Genomic DNA, 17,199 nt, shown 5'->3' with positions numbered 1-17,199 from the left:
AAAAATATAAGAATAAATGATATAAAATAATGTTGACATAAATTACATAAAAATAATATTAACATAAATTATATAAAAAAAAACAGTATAAAAAGGAGCTTCAATAAATAAAAACTTGGACTCAGTAGATGCTAATTCATTGCTCCACTACGTTACGTTGCAGCACAGCGCACAGCCAGTCAGTGAAGTAAACAAGCTCGTCCCTATACGCCGCTATGATAGTGCTGTGCGGCTCTGACAACTGCCTAAAACTGTCTAAAATTGGTTGGGAAAATGTGTCGGATTAATTTAAATCCTAAATGCTATTAATATTGTCAAATAAATATAACTAAGGGAATTTTGTCTATCATTTTAGTTAGTTTCAGTTAGTTTTGTGAACACAAGATACAGTTTTAGTTTACTTATTGTTTTGTTTTGTTTTCTAGTTTTTATTAGTTTGAGTTAACTGCAATGTATTTTAAATTTTAGTTTTCGTTTTTAGTTTGGTTTTAGTTAACTATTATAACCTTGGTCATAAAACAATTCAATAGATATTATTCCTTCCATTTAATTTGATTTATGGAAATTCTCGCAAAAGTAAGCCAAACAAAAGAGGAACAGGGTCTGTTTATCCTTTCAAAGCTTGCATAGACTCATCCTTTAATCATGCATGAGATTTGCTAAATTTAATGAAATGGTTTGTCAGAGCTTTAAGAAAGCAAATTTATCCCCCAAGATGCCTTCAAGAAGAAAGTTGGATCAAAGATTATCCCTGATCAGATAAAACGAGCCTGGCTTTTGTCACTTTAAGGAACAGATGATTTAATCATTGCCTGTGGAACGCACTTTGTCAAAGCCAGCCTTGCTCCAGCAGCTCTGGTATTTCCTCATCAGTCACCACACAAACCACTTAGTGATTCAGATTTCCAGTTTTAATCATCACTTCTGTTTTTATTAAGCAGATATTTCCCATTAGCATTGTACATGTCTGGAACCTACAGAGTTCTCCCAACACTACCCAACCATCTTCCAACCTCCATGCAGAGTTTCAGCATCATTCATCACATGAGTTCTTTAATGTCCAGTCTGTCGGTTTGCAGGGGCGGGGGGAGTTTCACAGCGAGAGGAAAAGACGGGAAGGGGAGAGGAGGGTTTGTTTTCAAGAATGAAGGGTCAGAGCCGTCACCAGGCACTGTTCATCTTACACTCCCAGAAAAGAGTTATGGGTGGATCCAGTAGAGCTGGATGGAGTCTATCGAGCATCTTAAATCTAGCCTCTTACAGGGTCCTGTGCAACTCCCAATACTCTTGATCATCTGTGAGGTATCTGACGCCTCAATCTCCAACAGGGCGGGTCAGAGGTAGGGGGCTTTTAAGGCTGGAAGCTGGTGTAGAGAGTTTCTGCGGTCTGTGGTAGTCGGTTTCACCCGCTTCGAAGCATGAATGACGGCTTTGGCAAACACTGCCCTCTGCCGAAATTGGAGGACGGAGGGGAGGAGGGAAGGAAGAGAGCTGGGGGTTAAAACAAAGATGGAGTATTTAAAAAATACATCTTTGCAGGTGTAGTAGGATGACAGACTGAAACAGGGAGAACACAGTCCTCAAGAATAAAAGCAAATACAACAGCAAACATTCTCTGACACACACCCCAATAAAACTGCAACAAAAATAAAGAAAACAAAACAAAATGGCAAACAAGCAAGTCAATCAAATCATACAAAGTGACATCAGGCCTTTCCAAAGTGACATCAAGTTTCTCTTTTAAATCCCATTCTATCCCACTGTTCTCGATCATTAAAGTCCATCCCCAGTGATTCTGTGTAAACCAGAAAGTACTCGTTGGCTCCTCTCTATGGCTGGTCAGCAAGGTTAGGGTCCACTCGGAAAATAATGACTTAAACAGGTCCCAGCGCCCGAGACTGGCAAGATCTGCTAGACTGTGCCCGTCATAAACCAATGGTATATCTATTTCAGAATCAACTGTGTCAGTGACACAGGCAATGATTTCAGCAGCATTGTCAGGGGACTAAAGGACATAAAACACTACAGCACATTCAGAGAATAGAAATGCATGGCGTGGGACAGGTACAAATGGCAATCTGGTACAACGGAAAATCAAGTTTGCTTTTTACAATCACATTTCTATAGCAACGCTGAACATTCCACCACTGAAAACTTTTACATCTTGTTTGGATTCGGTACAGCTCGTTCCTCGAAGCACCATTGTACAGCTAACATGAAGTTTGTGATACGACACAGAACAACAGAACATGTATGGGGGACAGTAAGCAGGCTCTAGGGCGTTTACATTTCTATGCGTCACTTTATGAATGCTAATCTCAATGAAATTACACTGCAACTTCTCACATGAATGACCTAACAACCATGAACTGAGTTAGACAGAAACCCAAATGAGTGAGAGGCAAAAAGAGGGCTGACTGACAGCAGCAGGAGGGGACCCCAACCCTGGTACGCAAACTTTTAAAGGTGCCACTCTGGAGCACAGTGGGAGGAGAGAGGGATTCTGGAGGGCTTGAAAAACAAAGGCAAGGAGAGTGACACACCTCTCTTCCTTCTTTACCTCTCACCACCCTCCACTGAGGGCAAGAATGAGAAGGGAGTGCTGGAACAAAGAGAGACAAACAGTCCTGGAGTGTCGACTCCTCTGCGGACTCCTCTCTCATCTCCTGTTCGTCCTCTGAACAGAGGTGAGAGGGAGGAAGAGAGAGGTAATCAGGAGGAGGTGAGAGCTCTACCTCGCCTCCTCCCTCCTGTCCTCTCTCTTGGTGCGAATGGACTGAGAGCCATCAGCAGGCTGCTGGACCCAGTTGTTATCGTGGAGTCCAACACGGCAGCCTGGCGTGTCCTTGTCTGTACGCCGGCAACACATCCAGTAGGAACGTCCGTAAGGCAGGTCGTGGTGGTAAGGTTTGGGGTGCCAACGGCACAGGGAAACGTCCCCGCGCTCATATTGCCGCTTACACTGCTTGCAGGGGTCATCCCGATAGAGAGGGTCTTGATTCCAGCGAGAATCTACCGCCCGCACTCCGTACGTCTCAATCAAAACCTTGAAGTAGTGGCATGTGCACTTTAGGGCTGCCAGTGAGCGTGTGGGCAGGTAGCTGAAGATGTTGACCATGATGTGGTCGGGCAGCAGCAGCATGTACTGACGTGGTTCAAGGAGGCGCTGGATCTGAAAACGGATTTCCAGAAAATCGTGGGACACGTGACGGTAGAGGCGACAAAGGGAAGGGTCCGTACAGTCCTCTCCAACACTGGGAGAGTCTGGTCGAGGCGCCCGTTCTCCTGAGCCCAATGCCACGCCTGCCCCAGGGCCGTTGTTATTGGCACAGTCCAAAGAGCACATTCCTGAGCCGCTGCCAGACACAGTTCCTTTAACATCCTCCTCCGAGCCCCGAGAGGGCTGGAGGAAGAAGAGCTGACCAGGAGGGGGGTCATCTGATGAAGGGTCAGTGGAACTGCCTACACCTCCACCACCCCCTCCCCCACTAGGCATAGCAAAACACACCGTCTCCTCCTGCACATTCTCTGTACTGTCCTTGCCATAAAACACACATTGGTCCACAGCACCTGTCACCACCACCTCCACATGGAAGCCAGTCACTCTCTCCCTCCCCACACCAACAGCTTTCTTCTCCCCAGAGGAAAGCTCCTGGTTTGGATCTGGACTCCCACAGGCTTGTCTGTCAGGATGATGAAGGTCTCCATCTGGTTTGGGGGCAGCAGTTGTGGCAGCAAGCAGCAGACTACTGGGGTCTCTAGATGAGGGGCTGACAAGCTGGTAGAGGTCACAGGTGATTTTCTCTTTGGCCCTGGCTGCTGCCTGGTTCCCTCCACCACCACAGCTCATAAACATACAGCGGGACCTGCCAGCTGGCTCCAACTGGGACCGCGGGTCCAGGTTTGACACCCGAAAAGCTATTCTAACCTCACCGTGACTGTGGCTGGGGGGTGGAGGGGGGGTCACCATGCTGGGCTCCCCCCCTCTTCTACGCTCACCCTCTCTGTCTCGATTAGAAGAGTCTGTTCCTGGACCAGCACCCAGACTGGACAGGTTCTGGGACTCAAAGTGTGCGATGGCCTGGGCAACCCTGCATGATTCCTGCTGCTCCTCCAGCTCCTGGTCTGTCTGGATGGGAGACGATGACTCCTGGGTCTCTTTGGAGGGCTGGCCACTTGAACTGTCTGACACAAAAACTACAGGGGTGGGGTCTGACACTGTGCCCCGCAGTAACGTGTGCTGGTTGGAGGTAAGGGCCTGGCTGTGGGTTGAAGTGGGGGGCTGCTGGTGGTTCCCATGAACAGCCACAATTCCCTGGAGAGCCATGGCGGTTCTCTGCTCAACCAAGGCCACCATTTCTGCCACCGACAGCAGGTCCGTCTCAGTTACCCCTCCTATAAGCTGCTCATCGGGGCTTGGAGGCGCAGGCGAGGAATCGTGACTGAGGTGTGGTTCTGAGGTTTGGGAGCGAGTTGGAGGGTCGTATGACGAACATCGTCTCCGTCTTTTTGCTTTACTGCAGTCAGTTGCCCAGTTCCCCTTAACCTGTGAAAATGGAAGATACACCACTTTCAGATAACAGATAACTGAACTGAACAGAAATGGTTCATCAGATTTGGTTTGAGCTTCTTACCTTCATGGCGCTGGGTCTGGGCTGGCCGGCTCCACTGAACTGATGAGCAACAAAAAAGGCGATCTTCTCCTTGGTGTTTCCTGGCTTTATGACGTACCAGGTGTCTAACAGCACGCGGCCATCTTCCATCTGGGACCCAGTGGAGGGTGGAGAAGGAGGGGCAGAAGAGGGAGCAGGGGCCTGGCTCTGCGTGAGTGAACCAGAGACAAGCTCTGGCTCAGGTGGGGTATTTTCTGAGCCCACATCCTCAACCTCTCCGTTCTCCTCCTGCACCCCTACTATCATCCCCCCATCTTCCCCTCCATCCACTGCCCTCCTGGCACCTGAGGAGGGCTCAGCTTTGCAGAGAGAGGGGGACCCTGCCCCGCCTCCACCTCCACCGCTGCCCCCTGAGCCTGGACTCCTGGCTTTGTTCTGGGAGTAGGTGCCAAAGGGGCGTGGGCACCACAGACGGATGTGGGAGAACGTGTCTCGGTCCATCAGGATGCGGACCACAGGGGCATATCGGCATCTATGCTGGCCAGCAAACACCCAGAGCCAGAGCTCTCATTGTCGGCTCCCTGTGCCAGTGCCAGTGATGGGCACTGTCTGTTGCCAAGCTCTCCAAACACAGTGTGCATACAACCTGCAGCAACAGTGAGGTAGAAGAGAAAAGTAGTAGGAAAAAGAGAGAAGGGAGGAGGAAAGGAGACAAAAAGTTGTTGATTTAATGACTTAAGTCACTAAAAACAGAGTTGGCATCTCTGGAGCAACAATGCCTGTCAGGGCAAGAATCAATTTAGATAATCAATAACCAAATGAGGCTGAATTGAACACATGCCTGATGCTACAGTCAAACTGAGTGCTAGCATTGTAGACCAGGAGCCAGTTGCTTGACTGGAATGACCAAAACAATCATCACTTCCCATGAGCTAATCACAACTGGCCTGCCTCCTACTTTACCCAAACTCAATTAGCAATTACTCGCTACAGTATACGCAGACATCTTCCAGCTTTAGAGGCAGTAAATCAAATTAAAGGGATTTCATTTCAGGTTCAGTGTCTGCGGCCTGCAGATGAAAGGGATGAGAGATGGAATACAAAAGCTACAAATGCACTCCTCTCCCTCTCTCTGCTTCTCTCCTGCATCTCAGTGCTTCAAAGAGGACTTGCTTAATAGAAGGCAACACAGGGAGGAGCATGTAGACATATGCTGGACCTATTTTTAGCAAACAGCAGGAGGGGGTGGGGTAGTAGTGAAACTGCTGTAGCCGTCCTCACCCCTTTCTCCCAGTCCAAGAGCCTATGCTACAGGCTAAAGGGGGGCGGGCTTAACTTCATGCAGCGTGCTTTGCTTTGCAGCCATGCCAGCTGTAGGGTCTGCCAGGAACGTGCCGGCACACTTAAGGAGAGAAACAAGTGGCAAAGAAGCAACATGTTTGAATCCAAAATCACACCTCATCATCTGTCCTGGGTCACATCTCAAAAGCTTCAACTTTACACCTTACATACAGAAACTCAATCAGTGTTAAGAGTGACAAAACATGAAGGGAAAAGCGTACAACAGGCAAAAACCACTGCACATCAGTGTCTTAGTTTTACTGTTAAAGGTTTTGTGCACCCACTACAGAGATTTACTTCCTTCAACACAGATGCAGCCATAGTGGCGTGTAAAAAAAGTAGCACAACATAGTGATTAGTGACAGACAACGTTGATTGAATCTCCGTCCACTCCCTGTTTCACTCTCCCACTTCAGAGCAAAGCCACAATTGTCAGCCAGGGAAAGGATCAGCCTTCTTCTTCTTGTGTCAGAGTTTGCAAAGAGAACTGTAGCACAGGGATCAGGTAAACTTGTTTTCTTATCTCTCCAAGTCTGATGTTCAACAACTGACAGTGCATTCAGGATTTGCATCTCTGTTGCATCAGGTCCATCTGCCTGAAAGAGTTTAAGTCAAAGATAAGTAAAGACGCTGTACCTGTCACTTCTTGCAAAAAGAGCGACTGTAAATTAAATCCTTAAACCCCTGACAAATGTTGACAGTTGTAATTTTGCTTAAGCTCAGCTAAGTTAGCAATAATTAGTTTAATTTCCTCACAATAAAAGCCCCCTTTTGAACCTTTCCAGTGACCACATTTGAAGAGACAACTTATGGAGAACTGAAAACGTAGTGCTTTGATTTCAATTCAAATGCGTTTTGATTCATTTCATTATTCTTTTTGACTGATTCTATGGTAACTAGGCCTGTCACGATAATCAATAAATCAATTAACCGAAAGATAAATAAAAACGTCCTCGGTAAGTTTGCCAGCCTCGATAAACTGACACGTGCATGCATGTTTGTTTTCCTCCTCTCTTTCCACCAAAGACGCTGAATGAGAAGATGGCTCACTACGTCTATCTTTCCTAACATCGGGGTGCAAAGGTTCTACAGCTGATTTATAGCGGAGTGAGCATCTGTCAAAAATGCGATCTTTGGGGTGAAGACGGGGCTGCTCGCGCGTACACACGGAGAGAGCTGGAGCGAGCGCCCTGAGGGGTAAGGAGGAAACACACGCTAATATGAGTGATGGCACCAAAGATACGGTTCTTAAGCCGCCTGCCACAGTCCCAGTGTGGGAATATTTTGTTTTTTATCAGAATGAACAAAGTGTGAGCTCATGATCACCAACGAGCTGATATGTTGCATTTGTCTGAAAATAGTGGCGACGAAGAAGAAGAAGGGGAGGTGCAGCGGAGCCTTGTTCTTTGACAATCCGCTCTTACTGAGGCTTTTGGTCGGCAAAGAAAATAGAAATAAAAGCGCCAAATGGTGGGCGCTCAAAGACAGCTACATTGCCAGAGAAATGCAGCCCTTCAATACGGTTGAAAGCCAGAAATGTTAAAAATGTTTGACAGACAGTACGGATTGACTGGGAAAAAGGACATGTTAAAAACAATTCAGGAACTGTATAAACTCCCTTTTATTTAGGCTATAGTTTTTATTGTTGTTTTTTTTTTGGAGTTTCGTTTTTTCTTCAGAGACAGGGTCTATGTTTTATTGGTTTTGATTAGTATTAATTATTTTCATTGACATGTATTTTTTTCTAAAAGAGAGTCCATTTCATTTTCATTGTATTTTTTTCTCTTTCTTGTTAGTTAAATTTATATTTTTTTGTTTATTTTATTTAAAAGATCCTGACCTTTTAATTACAGTTAAATACTCTTAAAAAATTAAAGTTTCTTGCTTTCAATATGGTGTACTCACTTTATTATCCCATTTATCATAATTACATCAATGAAAAAGTTGAAAAAAAAATTAAAATAATATTGACAATAATATCGTTTATCGGTTATAATATTTTGGAAAATTATCGTCTAGCAAAATTTGTTATCGTGACAGGCCTAATGGTAGCCAACAGATTTTATGGTAGTAATTTTTACGCTTGAGTGTTTTACAACTCTTCTAAAATATTGCTTTTATTTATTGTCTCTGTTCTTTTGTGAAGCACTTTGGGCTGCATGTTTGAATGTATGAGTTACATACAACATCAAACCTTGTCTGACTGAGGTTTGGCCCCTTTTATTTTTTAGTACAGAGATTTAATACTGTTTCTTGAATTAAGACAACAATAAAAACTACTGTAAGTTTGGGTTACATTTCCTTTCCCTAACTTAAGCCCATTTGCAACAATAACAAAAAGCATTGCTGACATGCTTGCTGCAAACACTGTACTACAAGCTGCACATTCCCACAACACACACCTTGAAATAATGCCAGTAAAATTCTATACAGGGTGTGTTTAAGTGGACAATACAAGTAAGTGCTGCAGCGTCTGAAGAACTTGCAGTGCTCCACATGACCAAGGCAGAGCTCTTTAAACAGTCTTATATTTGCCTGAGGTCAAAGTTCACCCCAACCTCTTTCTGAAGTTCTACCTCTAGACATGAGCAAATACGTGCAAGTTAAAGGTACATTTACAAAGAACTAAACATATCTACCAGTTCCGATTTCATTCATGCCCCCTAATAAATATACTGACTTTGAGTCGTACCCTGCAGACAAGAAAAAAAATCCAAATTATGCTCTACTTTCGTTGCTAGGCACTGCCAAAGTAGCTGCCTATTGCAGCAGCTCTCTCTTCTTTGTCCGTTTCTTGTAAATTTTTTCGTCTCTTTTTTGTAATCTTTGTATTACTTTGTATGGTTCATTGTCGGTCATGGACACCAAACTTTTTGTGGCTTCAGCGATCTTTTTACTACTTTTCTCCTGTGTTTGTCTGGAGATCCTACATGTAACCATGGCTGCTTTATTTACATGTGAAATTAGCTGTTAACAGCCTGTAGCATGTCGATGCTAACTAGTGTAGGGCTTGATGATTTCCCTCGAGCTGAGGAGGAGGAGATGAGGACAACGTGCTGGTTCTCAGGTGTGAGCTGGGAGGTGACGACATGGACCTGTCCTTCCATCCATCGTTGTTGGGAACGTGGGATCTATCTGCGGTGGGATGGATGAACTAGCCGTGCTAGCCCAGCAGCAGAGGGGCTGCCGGAGGGCAGAGTGGCATCGGTGCCACATTGGAGGAGCTTCGCCTGCTGTGGGCAGACAGGATCCAGGAGACAGAGACTGAACAGACTGCTGGGGAGGCTCAGTCCTGGACCCTGTGGAGGTGGAGACTGGCTGGGCTGGAGATTGGTGGACGGGCTGTCATCATATATTTTCTTATGAACCTTTTTGCACTTTCTATACACTTTCTTACTTTTGTTTTCTTAAATGCTGCTGTGACTCCTGAATTTCCCCTTGGGGATAAATAAAGTATTTTCTATTCTATTCTATTCTATTCTACTTTCTCTTGTTGTGACGCATAAAAATGTTGCCACATGGTCAAAACAATCATAGCAAAAGACGTGTCAACATTTCTACCACTTCATTTAACAAACACTTTAGTCCAAAGCAATGTACAACACAAGCAAGAAATCAGAGTCCTGGGAAAAGGCTGAGGAATTTACATAATCAGTGAAGTTACCATTTGACCGTGCAATGCAAAGTTTAACTCCCCTTCCTCTTTTTGCCCTGTGTGACACCAAACTCTTTAAGCTGCCTGCATAAGTCTCACGCTTTCGTTAAGAATAAAGTTTCCCATGTTCCCAAAGGCTCAGTCTGTTGGCTGCATGGCTGGATATAAAAAATATTTATAACCCAATCCATTCTTAGGTTTTTAAATCATACCACTGTGGGTTTTTAACAAGATCATTGACTGGATGTAGGATTTTAGTCACTGGGTGTCTGGATCTCTAGCTATGAGCCACAGTTAGTGGCTGCTTCGCCTGCAGCTCCCACAGCCCTGGAGAAAGTGTTGGAGAGACTCATTTCCGAAGCATGTCGCCATGTCCAATAATTACATTCTGTTTGCACCACTGAATGACTTCTTACTTGTTCATAGAATAATTCTATTTATCAGGTATTGTGGGTATTTGTATGTGTTGCACTCTCTTCTACCTGGAAAAAAAACATTATCAAACATAATCTTAAAAATAGGAAACCAACTCTGAGTTGTTACTGTCAGAATGGAAGTCAGCTGTGCAAAATAGGCAGCAAAAATGACTTCAGCTGCACATAAGTTTCATAACAAATAATACCAGTTATTGGCGGATGTAACTGCAATATGAGTTCATACAAGGTGTGGTTCAGAGGAGAACAAATGACGGTAATCCAACACTTCAGTATCCTACAGTGATACACATGGCAAACGCAGATCTCATTGCACAACATTTATCAAAAAGCTTCTCTTACAATTGTTTTGCAGTGGTCTGTGTGTGTCTTTACACTGTAGCAAGCCTTCATTTCTCTTTCAGAGTCCTTCACTTCACAGCTGAAACGCAGGCTGTTGTTCTTCTCTTCTGTCTGACACACTGAACGGGTGGAGCCTCGTACATTTGGACTAATGGAAAGGCTCAGAGAGGTGCAAAAGCACACACCACCCACACGGTGTTGGGAACCTATTCAAATGCTTTCTCTATAATCACACAGCAACAACACAGCTGAGAGCAGGCAGATTATAATGTTGTGAAAAAAAAGGCTAGTAAACCCTTTTTAGTGCCCTTTCTCTCCATGACCCTTCATGACTTTCTCTCTTTAACCACTTTTGTTCTCTGCCTTCTTTCCATCAACTCCTCTTTTGACCTCCCTCTCACTGCATCATGGAATCCATCTCTCCGAACAGATTGGACAGTATTAAAAGAGGGGCCAGAGAAGAGACAATCCACCCACTGCAGCGCTTTAGAGCAAAGTCAAACACACACTGAACGTCAGCCACTTATACAGACCACAGATCAGAATTATGAGCTCTCACTTCAGTGTGTGAATTTAGCACGGTTGGGAGGTTAGGATGGTTTGAATGGTGCTCTATCTATGCTGACACTCAAGATGAAAAAAAAAAATCCTCATCGCTCCTCTGTTATTTGGCAAGCAAGAAAATAGTGCAGTGCAGCCAACATTTGGCACAGAGTGGGAAACACACAGCCAGGTTACTACTGTCGCTCTCTGCAGGATAAAAACTCCAGTGTCACCTCCAGCTCTCTATGATCTCTAACAGATTAACACAATTGAACTATTGACAAAGCATATTTTTGATGTTCATTTTTAACTAACTGGGTTTCACCAAGTTCATGTTAGAAGCCACGGTACAAAGAAAATATTTTACTTTAGAATTTATGTTTGAGACATTATCTGACAACATGACAATTTACAGATCCATGACAACGCTTTTACTTAGTGATGGCCTGAACTGCTACTGCTACAAATTTATAATGATACTGCTACACCACAGCTAGGCATTGCACTGCAGATATTTAACTATAATCTGAAATAAAGTTGTTGTTTTGTTTTTAAATTGTATGCTCTAAAATACATGATCATGCCACATTCTTAAAAGTTCCCTGTTCTTTTTCTAGACCATCAAAGAAGAGCTTCTATTTACCTCAAGTACAATTCCTAAAACATGATTTCCATACAGCCTTAGCACAGTGTGCTACTGGACAAAAAAAAATACATAAAAACTATTTCAAATTAACCTAGCAGAGCAAATGGACCTGCCTGATTCAGTTTCTGAAATCCTGCAGATCCATCTTGTCAGGCTCCATTGATCAACGATTTCACTTTGCTAAATTCTGACCAGCCCAATCAAGGAAGTACTTGTCAGCGTCCCTTGATTCTTGAGTTGACTTTACAAAAACGGCAGCAGTCATTTAACGCCATTATCACATGTTACTGTAGTTGTTCATCAATTGTTTCTCAGCAGCTGTGCACATAAGCTACGTCATACCCTGGCTTGATGTGGATTGTTGCAGTGAGTGTGTCAATCAAAACTGTTGTCTTGTCCAGCTGCTGATTTTTTTTGAAGGTCCCACCTCTGAAAACAAATCCGAAGAACTGCTACCCAGATGGACTAGTGAAATGTTTCTGTGGCGGATATATGAAACTGTTCATCTGGTGTGTCAGGTTAATTTCAAATACCAGTATTTGAAAATCCCCAGGTGAAGCTCCAATCATGATGTCTCGTATGCCAGTCTATCAGCTAATTTGATACCTGAATATCTGAGCACAAAAACAAATGAACATGTTTTATAAGAAACCACCCACAGGAAATCCTAACAAAAGTCTATGTCTGCAAGTTGCAATGCATTGCAAGCATCTGTTCCTGAGCAGCAAATAAGTGATTACAGGTAACCCTGTGTCGAACTGAGGCTACCAGATGTAAAAAGTGAGATGTTAAAATTATAGAATCAATTTTATCTGGATGCAACAAATGGAATCAAATCTTGACTTGCTGTTATGCACAGGAAGGAAAAATTAACACCAAAGCATCACCTGTGCTAGTGCAAAAGGCATTTAGGTTGCTGTGAACTTACACCACACGCTACCAGTTAGCACATTTAATGCTACCCCCACAGTAAACACCTCTATCTATGGCACAAAACTCACTGACTAAAAAAATATGGACAAAAAAAACAAGAGCAACAATGAACTTAATACCCAGAAATTAAGGTGCTATAAAAACAAGTCTAGGAGACTTCATGTGTGCCATTTACCCACTATCTCTTAAATCCTTGCACAGCTCAAGTCAATCTGATCTCAGTGCATTTTCAGTACTTCACATTACTCTCTAATGGTTTTTTGAGTTAGTACTGAGCTACTTTTACTTTTTTTCTCTTCATTTGATTCAGTCCCTGCAAATGAAGGCTTGGGTTTGGTTTTAAGCTTTCTGCATCAACCTAATCCTTCAAATCCTGTCCAAGCACAGTAGCAGCAACACTGCAGTAACGCTACAGCGCTGGGGTTTTCCACCCTCGGTACCCAAGCAGTCTGACGAATCACTGTCACAAGAGAATGAAGATTTTCTGAATTATCACTTAACATTTAATAATCTTAACCTCTAAAGCTAGAACCATGCAGTTCAAAAATGTAGGTAAATTGAGTAAGCATTGACAACAGTTTTAGCACCACAGTGAACAGTGATTACTACATATGCTTTTGCTATAGAATTTAGATTCACAGAAAAACACAGTTGTTAATAAGGTGTGGGTGTATTGACAATTCTCTATACTAACATAGACAGTGACTAACAGGTTTTCCCATTATGTTTAAACTTGTTTTCAGCTCGACTGGGTCATTTTCCTATACAAATCATGACATGCAATCTCACAGGGCGATGTTCCCACTGTGTAAGCTACAGGTAGATTTTCAACACAGTGTACTACATCCTCATTAAATCCAATTTAGGATTTAACAGGTGCACCAGTAAAATCTGGAGTTAAAATCTTTAATTTAACTGGTGCACCACTTTCTGCCTGCTAAACACAGCGAAGCGCCAATCTAACTCAGCATCACTCACTGATGTCCTCCAGCGCTTTTCACAGCGTTTTAGCCAGATGGCCAAAAGCTGACGAATGATAATACTGAAGCATGCCAAAATGTCTTAGCTCAATCTCCCTCTCTGCATGTGCGCCTGTGAAGACAATGCAACAGAAGCGCAGCCAGCAGGCCGGCTTTGCAGCAAACTGTCAACAGAACAATGGAGCTGAGTGCATCACTCCAGTAGTCTGCTTAGGAGCATTATTGCATTGAGAGCCGCCTTTCTGTCCGGACACCTAGGAAGAGTGTCTGTCTGACTCTGTAGGGCTGTCTGTGTGGGTATCTGCCTTAAAATCCTCAAGACTTTGATACTAGCTTCGGAACCACAATCACAAATGCCACTGTGTCAACACAGTGCGTTATCGTAGTTGAATATCTGAAACGAGGGGGGGGGGGGGGAATCACACCATGTCAAACAACATCACATCTGACAGTCCCCAGACCCTCTGACAGTGTGAGAGGGTGACTTCAAATCTAATGAAACTGGGCATATGAAATACAAGAATTAAATCATTTATCACAGAAACTGGGGAAAGCCAGGTTTCTCAATCAAAACAAATCCTGTTTTTCTATTGTTGCAATGAGGGCACTTGATCAAGCAATGTTCTTATCAATAACTGAGTACACATTTTAAATGCATGCCACCTCATCCACACTAAAAATCTCCAGAGTCAGCACAAAATGCTGCTTCACTTTTCGTCTCTGGTTAGGATTTCTGCACACATTACCAGAAAGTAGGTCTTCTTCATACAACAACTGTTACAGGAATGCAGCATTGATATTTTGTTCATAAATGACCATGCCACAAAAAGTGCTTTGTTGTTTATGTTCACTACCGGTCCCTAAATGTCTCAGTAGCTGTAACTTTCAGTCTCATGTATGTCATACAGAACAAAGGTACAAGTGCATTTAAAGACATTTAAAACCATCTGATCTGTTGTTCTTTGTGGGCAACCTTCCTCCTGCTGTTCAGGTCGGAACTGCTCTGCAAGAGAAACTGTATCCCTGTGAGAATATACTAATTAAAAAGGTTTAATCACAAATTAACTTGATTAAAAAGTCAACTTCACCACGTTATTATAAAAATATGTGTCAATAAACATGTAATCTGCTGTGAGTCAAGTATGTCAAATGAAAACACAGGCCTGCAGCTCAGCATTACTTTCCCTGGTTCTGTTGTGGATAACCTTGTAACCCTACAATACTCCATGTGATAACGCCAACTTCTCCAACAACAAGTGTGGTGTTACAAACATCGCTGACAGCTATACATAGATGGTTACTTATTTTGGTAAATATTACCACACTGCACAATGCCCTATGAATGTTCCTTACCAAATACTAGCAGGTTATCAAACTAGAAAACAGTTAGCATAACGTAGTAAAATGTTCAACGCTTAAATTGCAAAGTGGCACCTTATGTTTTTAAGCCTATGATTATTTAACATGAAGAAGGCCAAAACAACAACGTACACAGTAACTTAATACTTTAAGTAGGTTATTAAAGGGAAGCTGCGCATAGTAAATTACACCCGACGATAGCTAACGAGCTTGCTAACTCGATAGCACAACTTACCTGCATAATAACATGACAGCGCTGCTAGCAAGCTAACAAGGTAAAGGAAAAAATAGCTCAACCTTCCACTTTGCAACAACTTACCTTAGCTATGTTTAACTCCACGGGCAATCGTCTTGACCTGCGGACTCTCGATGACAGTGATTTCCTCGCTGTATTTCGCTTCAACTAAACCAGTTTGTCTGGTTGAATTCAGGTGACACGAGTTAACTATTCGTGTCCACGTAGCTAAGCTAGCTCACCAGCTAGCTAACGTCGACATTAGCCAGCAGCTACTTTCTGTTATCAACCTCCTCTAGTGATGGCCGCTATCGAGGCTTGTGTGCCTGACAGTTGTCTGAACAAAGTCTAGCTGACTGTATGCCTTGTTAGGACTCTGAACAGTCGCTCTCTCACTATCTATTTAGAAGTGACACAAGCTTTTACGGTATGTTCTCGGGGATACCAAAATAATCAGTGTCAAAACGGCAGGAGGAGGAAGGCCATCTTGTTGACAAGCAGCTGCATAAGGCCCACAGCCAATAGCAGAGCAGAGTCGGTGGTGTGCCCATATATGGCGTCTGCACAGCTCCCTCCCTCTACTGCCCTCTCCCCTCCACACTCACTACACAGGACCATACTATAAAACCCAACATCAAAGGTCACCATGTCAGTGACAGGTGGGGAAAACTCATATGCATGTATTAATCAAATTATCTTACAATAAATCAGAACAATAAATTTTTAATAAGCTGTCAATCAGTTATTAGTTGTTTGAAAATAACCTAACACCATGAAATTAACTTTTAAAGCCTAAGTACTCTTCAGAGTTTTCGTAGCATTTTTTTTGTTGCCAGTCACTCTTACAGGTATGGAGCCTCAGATACAACCATGTAAGACTCTGTTATCAGAAGTGTAGACAGCTTCTGGTCCTGATAAGGCTTTTGCTAAGGCTCACTGAATACAAGACAAACAAAAACACATCATAGTCAACAGGGGTGAAAAGAAAATTCAAGAGCTACTTTTAGGTACAGCTTTCAACTGATTTTTTAAAATCATATTTATCTATTCAACAACTTCAGATTGTAATCATTTTAAAGTCATAAATCTAATCTATTAAAGTTAAATACATTTATCGTTTTATTTGTTTCAAACTAAATGTAAATATTTTTCCAGTCATTCACTCAATTTTTATCAGCTCTTTAATTATTCGTTTTTTTTTTTTTTTTGTTTTAGCATATTATCTCATTTTCTTTTACTTCTATAATCTTTTAGTATTTTATTATAACACTTTATATCAGCATTTTGTATTACTCTTGTACTGTGTATGAAAAGTGCTTTAAAAATAAAGTCTGATTGGCTGCAATCTGAAAAGGATCATAGTAAAACACTTCACCAAATATTTCTATGGATGTTATTCTTGAAAAAAACAAGCAATTTATTTAAGAACACTTTTTCAACTTCTACACCAAATCTACTTTTAGGTCACTTTTTTAATATGTATGCTATCACTTCATCATCATAGAGGGTCAAAACCATTAAAAGATATATTTAATTTAAAAAAAATCAATACAGCAATTGTGTGTGTGAAAATACCACTCTGTTTTTAATAATCATTTCTTAATGTGTAAATATTTTCCATCAAAAATGTTATCATATAATTAATTCTTTTTTAATATTTACTCAACAACATTTAATATGATACCCTCATTTTCTTATATTTTCCTTTGACTATCTCAGTGCACCTTACAAACAAAGCCAGACTTATTTTCCCATGTATTTGTTTTATTTATGTACTTGTTTACTGTTGGGTAAGAATAAAATCTATTTAGGTTTTGTGAGTTACATTTTTACAGAGCCGTGTCTCTTAGATGCAGTGAATTTTGGTTGTAAAGACCAGTCCTCACATTCAGTTTCCTGTAGACAGGTGTGTGGGAGGAGACACCCAAAGGCAGGGAGAGAGAACTCCAGCATACTGTCATTTCACTTGCAGTACACATTACTGAAATACTAAAACACAGAGTCTTTTGGCCTCCACTGTTGACAAGGTCTGTTTTCTGTTGTTTGTGGAGCACTGACCCAGTTCGCCAAAAGGGATCATTAAAGTTTCATCTTATTTTTCAAAACCTGTAGGTGCCT

The 17,199-nt window shown here is 42.4% G+C and overlaps 1 protein-coding gene across 1 annotated transcript; it reads right to left on the bottom strand.

The window, feature by feature from the left end:
* Positions 1-906: 906 nt before the first annotated feature.
* On the bottom strand, positions 907-15,589 carry fbxo46 (F-box protein 46). Its single transcript, XM_074680025.1, has 3 exons — positions 15,166-15,589; positions 4,635-5,259; positions 907-4,546 (listed from the first exon to the last, which is right to left on the bottom strand). The coding sequence occupies exons 2-3, from the start codon at positions 5,112-5,114 to the stop codon at positions 2,732-2,734; spliced, it is 2,295 nt and encodes a 764-aa protein (XP_074536126.1). The 5' UTR covers positions 5,115-5,259; positions 15,166-15,589; the 3' UTR covers positions 907-2,731.
* Between the last annotated feature and the right edge of the window lie 1,610 nt (positions 15,590-17,199).

Source organism: Halichoeres trimaculatus, unplaced genomic scaffold, assembly GCF_033239565.1.
Source record: "Halichoeres trimaculatus isolate MK-OKI-2021-1 unplaced genomic scaffold, fHalTri1.1 fHalTri1_scaffold_9, whole genome shotgun sequence".
NCBI lineage: Eukaryota > Metazoa > Chordata > Actinopteri > Labriformes > Labridae > Halichoeres > Halichoeres trimaculatus.
The sequence above is the reverse complement of the archived record's forward strand: the minus strand, read 5'-3'. Positions and strand labels throughout refer to the sequence as shown.

What these genes read in the sequence shown, in the direction of transcription:
- fbxo46 (XM_074680025.1), bottom strand. Translation starts at nt 5,114, where the DNA reads ATGGACCGAGACACGTTCTCCCACATCCGTCTGTGGTGCCCACGCCCC. An exon ending in CCAGACCCAGCGCCATGAAG is followed by an intron (nt 4,547 to 4,634) that starts GTAAGAAGCTCA and finishes CCATTTTCACAG; the next exon opens with GTTAAGGGGAACTGGGCAAC.